General features: G+C 36.0%; 1 protein-coding gene across 19 annotated transcripts in view; it reads right to left on the reverse strand.

Moving 5' to 3' along the window:
• Positions 1–289: 289 nt before the first annotated feature.
• Positions 290–9,928, reverse strand: part of EBF3 (EBF transcription factor 3) — a 123,138-nt gene continuing 113,499 nt past the window's right edge. For 4 of the 19 annotated variants that reach the window (XM_075216024.1, XM_075216023.1, XM_075216021.1 and 1 more), the window contains exons 13-16: positions 9,658–9,835; positions 8,652–8,840; positions 6,998–7,087; positions 290–3,022 (exon numbers count right to left, since the gene is read on the reverse strand). In XM_075216024.1, the coding sequence (XP_075072125.1) occupies positions 2,991–3,022; positions 6,998–7,087; positions 8,652–8,840; positions 9,658–9,835 (489 nt within the window). In that variant the 3' untranslated portion in view covers positions 290–2,990. Of the gene's footprint in view, positions 3,023–5,810; positions 5,937–6,327; positions 6,395–6,997; positions 7,196–8,651; positions 8,841–9,657; positions 9,836–9,928 lie in introns of all 19 variants that reach the window. The other 15 variants (XM_075216016.1, XM_075216014.1, XM_075216008.1 and 12 more) reach the window with 7 other exon arrangements.

Raw genomic sequence — 9,928 nt, forward strand, 5'->3', positions numbered from 1 at the left:
GAATGTTACAGTTTAAAACTAAAAGGAAAAGAAAAAATATTTGAACAACTGTGAAATTAAATTTTCCATGCAGAATAAATTTTATGCATCACAAACAAATCATTATTCCAGCCAAAGATTATGAGAAGCCACATAATATGTCATAAGTGTTGTTTTTTTTGGGTTTTTTTAGAACCAAATTGCAGAATGACAGAGTTTATAAATGAAACCTCAATGTTCCATGCCTTTTTCGGTGTTTTGCAAGTTTTTTTTAATAATCAAACTTCAGATAAAATTACTAAAAGTGAAATTCACAGACAAGAAATACTTTAATTAAATATTGTGTAAAATGAACATTTTTATACAGTTAAATATCTGAAAAAATGTACAGATAAAACAATCTTATTGTAGGGTCTTTAACAGTAAAATCTACCATTTAGTGAAGCGTTCAGTCTGGAGACAATGTGTGCATTGACTAACTAATCTAGAACACAAACAGATTGCATTAATGAATTAACTTGCAAATGTTTTAACATGTACACAACCTCTTTTTTTTTTTCTTTATATGAACCTTTCCTATACAAAATAAAAACGAGGCTATTCTTGTTTTAAAAGTGTCTAGGTTTTCCCACTTAGCTAAGCCTATTGGCTTGCATAACGTAAATGTGCAAGGCATTTAAAATATGTGTTATAATATAGCTTCCACTATTTTAAAACACATTAAATTAATATGCATTTTTTACCTAGAAAGGAACATAAATGGTCTCTCTTTTCTCTTTAGAAATTTAATTCTGCTGCAGTTTGCAAAAGTGTTCTGCAATGCCGCTAAAGCAATGCATCTAGTGCAAAGGGAAAAAAAAACAACAACCAATCCATCAACTTTATAAACTATTATTTTTGGCACTAATAAGTCATATCATTTAGCATGGAATTCATCCCAATTAAAAAGTCTTGGCTACCGGGCCTCACTACAAAATATTTCCTTTAAAAATATATAAAAAGTTGTGTATTACCATGATTTTTTATGGGTTAGGGAAGTGCAGAATGCAGCAGAAGACAATGCAGAAAAAGAGGGACAAAACTGTACCAGGATTGTGCTTTTTTTCTTTACTTATTTTTAGTTTTACACCATAAATCACCTTCATGATATGATGATTCAAAATTGTGGTGTAAGCCTGTGTGATACAATAGCACAAAATATTTTATATTTAAATAAAATAATTTTAAGGCATCAGAGAAATTAAATGTGGCAAACATTTTTAATCAAAATATCAGATGTGAATTTTATATTTCAAAAATTTAGGCCTCTGAATTTGTCCAGTAAGCACAGCTTTACGATGTGGCAAGTTGTATGAGTGGCAGCTAAAATGACTTTTACATTCTATAAAAAATAAAATTAAAATTAAAATAAACATACAACCACAAACACCAATGTATTTGTGGTTGGATATCATGCACATTTTTTCTACTAATATTAATTACAGCCATGTGGCACAATTTTGTTTTTTGACTATACAACAAATAACTTTTATTCCAAAATCATTTGTTCAGATAACTTAAAAATAATATAAAAATAAAGAATGAATTTGACTTTTCCTCAAAATAACAAAAAAAGGATGGAAAGTCTAAACAATAGCACATTTCTGAAGTACAAATGAAATGTATGGACACCATAATTCATTAAAAAGAGCATACAGTATGAAGACAATCTTTCTTGGCTTAATGCTGTTTTTTTCAGCATTACAACACCAGCCCAAAACAAAAAAATAATAATAAAAAATAATGTACATACATACAAAAACAAAAAAATAAAACAATGGAAAGCAATATACAAAATTTCAAAGATAAATACAATATTTATAATTGATATGTTACAAAATAAATTCCCTTTGTGACTGCAAGTGTTCTTGTGAAAGAAAGTGTCTCAAATGAAAAAAGACTATTTTATTCCTCGTCAAAAAGCATAAGGGATAAAATATGCTTTCTAATATTTTAAGTGGATCAGAAAAAAAAAAAATTCAAGACAAGTGTATAAATATTTAGCTACAACTTTGGCAAAATCACAAAAGTCTACAATTTTATAACCACATACAAAACACATTAGGGAATAAGGTTCTAGAAGTCAAAAGGACAATTTTCTGGTACAAGAAACATAGACTTCACAGTAGCCTAAGAATGCAATAGTATACAGTGTGAGCAAGAAAGTGAAAAAAATGATGCAGATCACACTTGCTTAACAGGAAGCTCTAGCAGTGGAAGTATATTTGAACCAACAGACAGTAGCAGTTTCCTCTGTCAGTGTGCTTGTTTGAAGGCAAGAGAATTCAATATCAAAGTTACAATTCCTAACTACAATAAGTTACAAAGTTCAATTTCATTAAGATGAAGTTAAGCAATGATAAACCCTTTCCCCGCCCAAGTTCCCCCAAATTTAAATGATTCATATATTTTCATTTTTCTTCCAGTTTGATGGCTCAAACCTCCTTGGCCCCCTTTTTCACCACAAAAAAAAATAATAAAAAAAAAAATATTTCACATTATAGAGATACACGACCATTGTGAGTCTAATAATGAGTACTGAAAAATGTTCTGAGGCATTTTTCATCAGTGTTTCATGATCAATCGGAACGGTGCATCCACAACGCTTTGTCCCAACATATAGCAAGTACTAGACATCAGCCAAGACGTAAATCAGAAACTTTGTACAAAATAGGCGTTGTTGTTTTTTTATTTTTCCCCCATCTTCTTCAGGACTGAGAAATGTGAAAAATATGAGAAAAGTTCAAAATCGACAAAAATGGAATTGTTCATGGAGAAGTCGGTCATTTTCATGTCGATTTCTTAGAGTTCAAATAAAATCTTTAAAAGAAAAAGAGTTTGTAGCATTTTCGCTTCTCGGTGGTTTTGTTCTGAAGATACTGGTTTCCGTCAGCTCTCCTTAATACACTAAATGTGTCCCCTGAAGCTTTCTTCTGAAGCTTGATGCTACAAGCAAGTAGACAAAAGTGACTTTACATTGGTGGAACTACAAGACCGGACATAGCTAGAAGAAAAGAGGAAAGATTATATTAGCTTAACAAGAGCCTACAAGTTCTCTTTTTTTTTTCACTGATCGACCTAAAGATTTTTTTTATTTTTTATTTATTTTCTAACTAGTTTTATGTTTTAGCAGGAACTCCACACTTGTTTTGCATTTCAATAAAATAGTAATATACCCCATTTAATAACATGATTTGCAAAATATATTTTCTACTGCCTTGTTGGTGTTTTATCTTAGGGGGAGGGGTAGAACACCCTGTAGTCAGACCAAGTGGAACAGTGGAATGAACACAGCAGCACAGAGTATTTCAAAATACAGCGTGCTGGTCCTGTGTGGGGAAGTGACCTGTTCATTTGGGTGATTATATTAGTAGGGACAGGGCTGCATATGATGGGGCAGTCTTGTGATATCAGGAAAGCAAAGGGAGACAAAGTTCATAGATCTAACTAATTTACTTTGTTCTGCAAAGAGCAGAAACATTATTCTAACACTTATAAGTCTACTCTGCAGCCCTAAGGGTTCATTTCAAAATATTGTTTGTCAACCGGAAGGCAGCAGTAAAATAAACAATGTTTGCAAATCACAATCAATGAGGGATATAAACTAAAAAACGAACATTGAGTGGAAAGCTCCTTTAAGCGTGTGAATACCTAAGCTAGCCCTTTCTATGGCGTTAACAGCAGCAGGCTAGAAAGTAACAAAGGAGAGAGGACATTTAAGTAAGGAGAAGGTTTGGACATTTTGCAGCAAAACATCCAGCCTCCCACATATGATATTTCTCTTAGCGTTTTGCTAATAGCAACCAGAGGTCCAGACTCCCTAGAGGCTGGTCATGTTGACAGCTGAAAAACAACATGGTCACTTCTGGTAATGTCAGGTGAAGCCAACTCACTCACCAGCCAGGACCAGACATTTCTCTAGCTCTAAATTAAAATCTTATGAGCCAGGGGTACTCTTTATTTTCCTTACTGCTGTGACCTACTGGGAAAACCTGATCTGCGATAGATACAGAATGCTTTTTAACTTTATCATGCAGAAGTAATAGGGAGACGATTTCAAACACAGTAAAACTGTGTTGGAATTAAAAAAAATAATAAACTAGTTTGAAATGAACAATTACATTTTCTTTCATTAAAATTATTTTCCCCTCACTAATTTATGTGTAACATTAATACATTTGCTTATGTAGGGATCTAAGCTTCAATTTCTCAGTTCATTAATCCCAACAATATTAATTTGTTTTAAGGCATACAGTTACAAGTTTATTGCTATTAAGACTTATGTCTTGTGTGTGTCTATACAAATCTATTGTACCATCTGATAGGGAAATAATTACAATTTAGCTCTTTGCTAGTATTATAACAATTATTATTGAAAAAAACATATGATATATACAGGCTTCTGAAACTATGTAAAGTGTTTTATTAATGTGCTATTTGTGGAACTGCAGATTGTATACTCTGATATCCACAGAGAGGTGAAATGGTGGGGGAGTAATATTAAGGAAATGAATATATTTTATAAAACAATGCAGCCTATTAAGTAACTATTCGCTTGTGACCTCACTTTGTACCTAGTGCTTCAATATGCTGACTAGTTCCAGTTAATTATAGGCAGCATTCTTAAGAATATAAATTCAGCCCACACAACTACCCCCAATGTATTTACTTTGTGATTGCTTTGTCAACTTTTATCTCTATTAAATATATATCTTTTAATTAGTGATAATTTGCTTTGAATCAGTTAAAATGTATCCCAAAAAAAGTGTCCCCCCATATTTTATTATTCCATTAGGTTCCCATGAGGTTGAAGGATTTTATATTTAACTTTGTGAGTTATGCCACTTGTAACAAAACTTGCCCTTGTTTATCTAATGCAGGGATTGCTAAGTATCTTCGATAAGTACAATGTTTGGAGGTATCCCCTCTGCAGGAACAGGTGGGATAGTTTATATGGTACCGGGTGACCTAAAAACATGACCTGTTGGCAGTACTCGATGACCATAGTTGAGACACCCTGCCCTAGTACATGGGTAAGGGTATAGAGCAGAGGGCTGTTTCTCAAATCCGATCCTCAGGAAATGCAAACAGTGCATGTTTTCTATTGATTTTGTGAAGAGACCTGGAAAACCTGTATTGTTATCGGTCCCTGTGGACAGGATTTGCTAAACACTATTCAAGGAATATATCCAATTGCATTTTTTTTTTCACACACCGGATGTGCGTCATAAATCTCTCTCAGCGTGTGAAACGTCTATTTTAGGTTTAGAATAAGCCCCAACAGGCATTATATATAGTCGAATTTACAGGTACACCGGTTGCCCAAAGCCTATAAAATACAGCCACTTCACAGACCAATCACAAGTTTTGCTCCATGTGACATTCACAAAAATTTTAAATACAAATCCAATACTCGTCAGGGGTATATTTCACATTAACTCAAGAAATACAGTTAAGTGTGCAAGCTAAGCAGTGGTGACATTTTAAATGAATATTTACAATTTTCACACAGTGTAGGCCGCCATTTTTACTGGCTGAACCAATATGTGGCCTATCAAGCCAGTGACTCAGTGATGTCACGAGCTCCAAGTGAGTTAATAGGCTGAATATTGGTTCCGCCCCCCAAAAAATGTCTGCTTCCACTGTGTGTGTAGGCGGGGGAGCCCACATGACATCTAAGGTCTCCTACAAAGAGCTACTATGGGAGAGGGACTGGGTACGGTTTCATGCACAGCATAATAAGGATCTCTATCATTAATATTTAAACATACTATATTTTCATTTGTACATACATTTTGAATCATGAAGCCTCTGGTGTTTTGGACCATTTTCAAAGTAAACGCCAAATGGAAAAAGGAGAGAGATGCCACCTCCCATACATGCAGTATACCCTCCCCAACCATCTTCCTCTCCAGATTCTACATTTAAAAATATTTAAAAAAATAAGATATGTTCAGATTTTCACTCATATATATATATATATATAGCCGTGTCTTCTGTAATGCTTGAAGACAACATGCACATAATACATTCAGAATCAATTTGTTTAAACAGAGAACTCGGAGGCTTAGAGGCTAGTATTCATAATTTTGTTGTTGTAATAATATACAATTTATTTGTCCACAATATCATTTTGTCTTTGCTACATAAATAAACGGATATTTATCTTTCCTGAATTGTATGTAATCAATTTGCTAGTGTTGCCAATCAAACTGGAAGGAACGATGGATGTTGGTATTTAGAAATAAAACAGATATTTCAATGGTAAACGTTCTCTTTATGCAACATTAAAAGAGGAAAATATCTCACATTATGCAGCACTTGTTCTATCGTTACGAATTTCAAGATTTTGGGAAAGTGGGAGTGAAATACATGTCTGAAAAATAAGAAAATACTTGATAGCATATATCTTGCAGCATTGAATAGTATCATATATATATCATGGACTAGAACATGTGTTATACAGTCTAAATCATTTTTTTTTTTTCAGACAGAAAATACAAAAAAAGGGGGAGTGAGGGGTGGATGGCTTTTAGCCTCATATGAATTACATCTGTTCCAACAATATGCAGATAAAAATGACAAATGTCCCAAACCACCCCACCAAGGAGCCACATGGTAGCCTAGGTAAGTGCCTAGAAATTGGACGTATTAAAGGAGCCCATAGACATATGACAAGATTGGAAATTGCTCTATGGATGCTTTGTATAATCTAGTATTACTCCCTCTAGTTATCGTTCTACTTCTAAGCTGCAATGTCTCATTGCAAAGCCAGCAGTCCCAGACAATGGTATTTACAGCTTATGAACTGGCGAGCCAGAGACTTAAGTTAGAGCAACTAGGGACAATGGGGGAGTTAATGATGGACCAAGAAACTGCATTGTACCTAGGGCCCTGTAAACTTCTGATCTGGCTCCAATGGGGCTTATAATATAGACTACACTTGCACAGGTTAATGCCCACTAGAAACACGACTCACCTTGAAGTCCATTGCCATTTGCACTGGTGCAGGATGGTGGTGGGGAAGCTTGGGGCCTGACGACAGGAGCGAACGCGCTCTTTTGTTTTACTGCAGAGATGACATTTGCAGGTGAGAATGAGAAAATGCCGTGTGTACTGCTACAGTTTGAAGGGAGGGTGACCGAAGAGGCTGCCATTGTAGGACTTGACGGTACTACTGGAATAAAGCAAAAATAATCAGGACTCAAAAAGGTTTCTCCCCCCTCCCGACCCCTCCAATGGCAGAATATATAAAAGAAAGTGATATGGCCTTGCCTTTTGAGCTTGGGAACAAAAAAAAATAAAAATAAAAATTGTAACAATAAATCTCCTGGCATGGGCACCCTCTGGATAAAAGAATGTGGGGTCTATGTAAGGAGCATCATTAGAAAGGCTTTTCTTTTTGGTTTAAACAAGTGAACTGAGAAACTATAGTGTTGTCTACGCGCATAAAAGTTGAGATATACATGACACACGGTTGTGTTAACACTGAGGAGGTCATTTAAAAAGCGGACTTGTTGTCCACCGCAAACCACCTTGGTTTAGCACTAGTGCGTCTGGATGGTCCACCCAGCGCACTTTAATGCGCGCCCCTAGTCTCATTTGCAAGCCAGAAGAGTGCCAGAAGCTAAGTCCTTTTGCAGACAGAATATGGATGTACAGTGCTCCTCTCCACCTCTTTATCTAATGCCAGTAATCTCTCTCTGCAAAAGAAAACCTAATTTGTGTGCTGCTCTGCTGAAGGTGGCACAGTAGTGCGCCTATTCCGTACTTTGCACAGGGGCCTAATTGGGCAGAATTAAGGAGTTCTTACCAAACTTCTGCAAGGGCTGACACTTTGCTCTGTAAACCCAATGTACCTTGATTGAAATTTAGGCAATGGGCGAGATCAAATCTTATTCTGCACTGTTGAAGTTAACACTTTGCGCTACGAAAAATGACCTCGAGTCTTAGCAAATTAGGACTAACTTATTAGGCACAACTGTCAGCCCAATCAACAATTGAGCTTACCATTAATAGTGTTAAATGTTTACAAATCCAGTATGTGTACCATCTAGTAGTCATACTGTGGACAATAGACTACAACTAGTCACTTTGTTACGAGTTTATCCGTCAACGCTCTAATTTTACATGGAAATGTTGGTCCTAGCTATGTAAAAGGTTGGAGTGGGGCAGTAATTGCCCCTTTGGTTAATCTTACTATAGTTGGTTCCTTCCTTATACCTACAAAATATTGTATAAACTATACTATGATGTCTCATGTATAACGGGTTATCATGAACTGCAATCACACTGTACACAAAACATTCTTCTTATCAGAAATAGACATGAGAATGAGAATGAAATCTTGCTCAGAGATCCCAATTTTTGTTGTTGTTGGACTGATAAGAGTATGAACCGCACTACCCATGTGGCATGGTAGTGGCGCATGCCATGCACGACGATTATTTAATTTTTATTTTTGTTCCCCATTTTTAAATGTCCAGCCTCCAGAGTCACCCATCCTTTTATCCAGTAGCTGATAACAGAATGGATTAATACTTTAAAAAAAATTAATAATAATAATAAAAAAAATAATACAAAAAAAACACAAAACATAATTAAATGCAGAATAAATGACGAAGAGCACTCACTGCCATAAGGAGAGTTGGCGGATGAGCCGTTGAGAAACCCAGGTGAGCCGGGGACTCCTAAGTTGGGCATTCCAGTGTTTCCATAGCCGTTCATGCTATTGCTGACTGTGTTGTAATTGGACTGCTGTGGGGTGCTGCTGGGAACGTATCCTCGTGGTGATACACTGCTTGTGTTGCGACTGTAGCCTACTGTGAGAGAAACAGCAACCCCGCAAACAAAAGATAATGTTACTATCATTTATAATAGACACTTCTGCTTCCTTTCCCTGTGAATCCACATCAAATGCTACACAGATTTATTGATTACACACGCTTTACTTTACAATGCCTCTTACTGCCCTATCAACTGTTGCAGTTTAAGATAACCTTATCACACCAACCCTGCTTAAATCATCTATGAGCAAACACTGTGTTATTCTCCTGGAGAGTTAGACAGCCAACAAAAGCTTTCTTCGATCCAATTGTGTCAGTTGCTTTCACATTTCTCCTTAGTAGCAATTATCAACAGGCTTGATTCCTGGTTTGTACCAACATTGAAGATGAACTTTCCGCCTTTTCGAGACCTTCAAATGCCACCGCTGACAGGTAACAACTTGTTTGTTACACTGATATCATCTTAAAAGGCTGTTTTTAAAAGGCAGGGCGGTGTTCCACCTCTAACGACTTATATTCCTACATTTAATATACTTTATGCTGTTACCTTTTATACACACACACATCCTAGCTACCCAGAGAAATAAACTAATCACCACTTCTCAAATGTCAAAACAACACGTGCAAATATAGTTATGCTACTTAGCAAGGAACAGATAATAGAATAAATGGTCTATGTATTGCGGCTACAGGAGGGGGGCGTACAGCGTTTCTTGTCTACCAGGGATACATGTTGACAAGGGAGAGTTTAAGAGCAACAATACAAATGTAGCGATTACATCAAACAATATGAATAGATATTAACTAAGCACCGTGAGCAGCATATGGAATTATGTCTGGCGTAACCACATACCTTGGTCATTAGCTTGAGATGTCTCTGAAACATTAACTGCTAGCTGGCTGCTGAACGAGTTCACTCCCATCATTCCGCTGTGGGATGGAGTGTTGGCAAGTGAGGGGATCTGGTTGTGATTGCGTGGCACACTGTATAATGCTTCAGCAATGTCAGCTGCTCGCTTCAGGATTATCTCCTACACAGTAATAAACACAGACATTGTTACCATGTAATATGGGGTTTGTCTCAACAGCCATCACATAGATTGCGAACATTCCAAACTAGGACA

The sequence above is a fragment of the Mixophyes fleayi genome, chromosome 6, assembly GCF_038048845.1.
Source record: "Mixophyes fleayi isolate aMixFle1 chromosome 6, aMixFle1.hap1, whole genome shotgun sequence".
Taxonomy (NCBI): Eukaryota; Metazoa; Chordata; class Amphibia; order Anura; family Limnodynastidae; genus Mixophyes; species Mixophyes fleayi.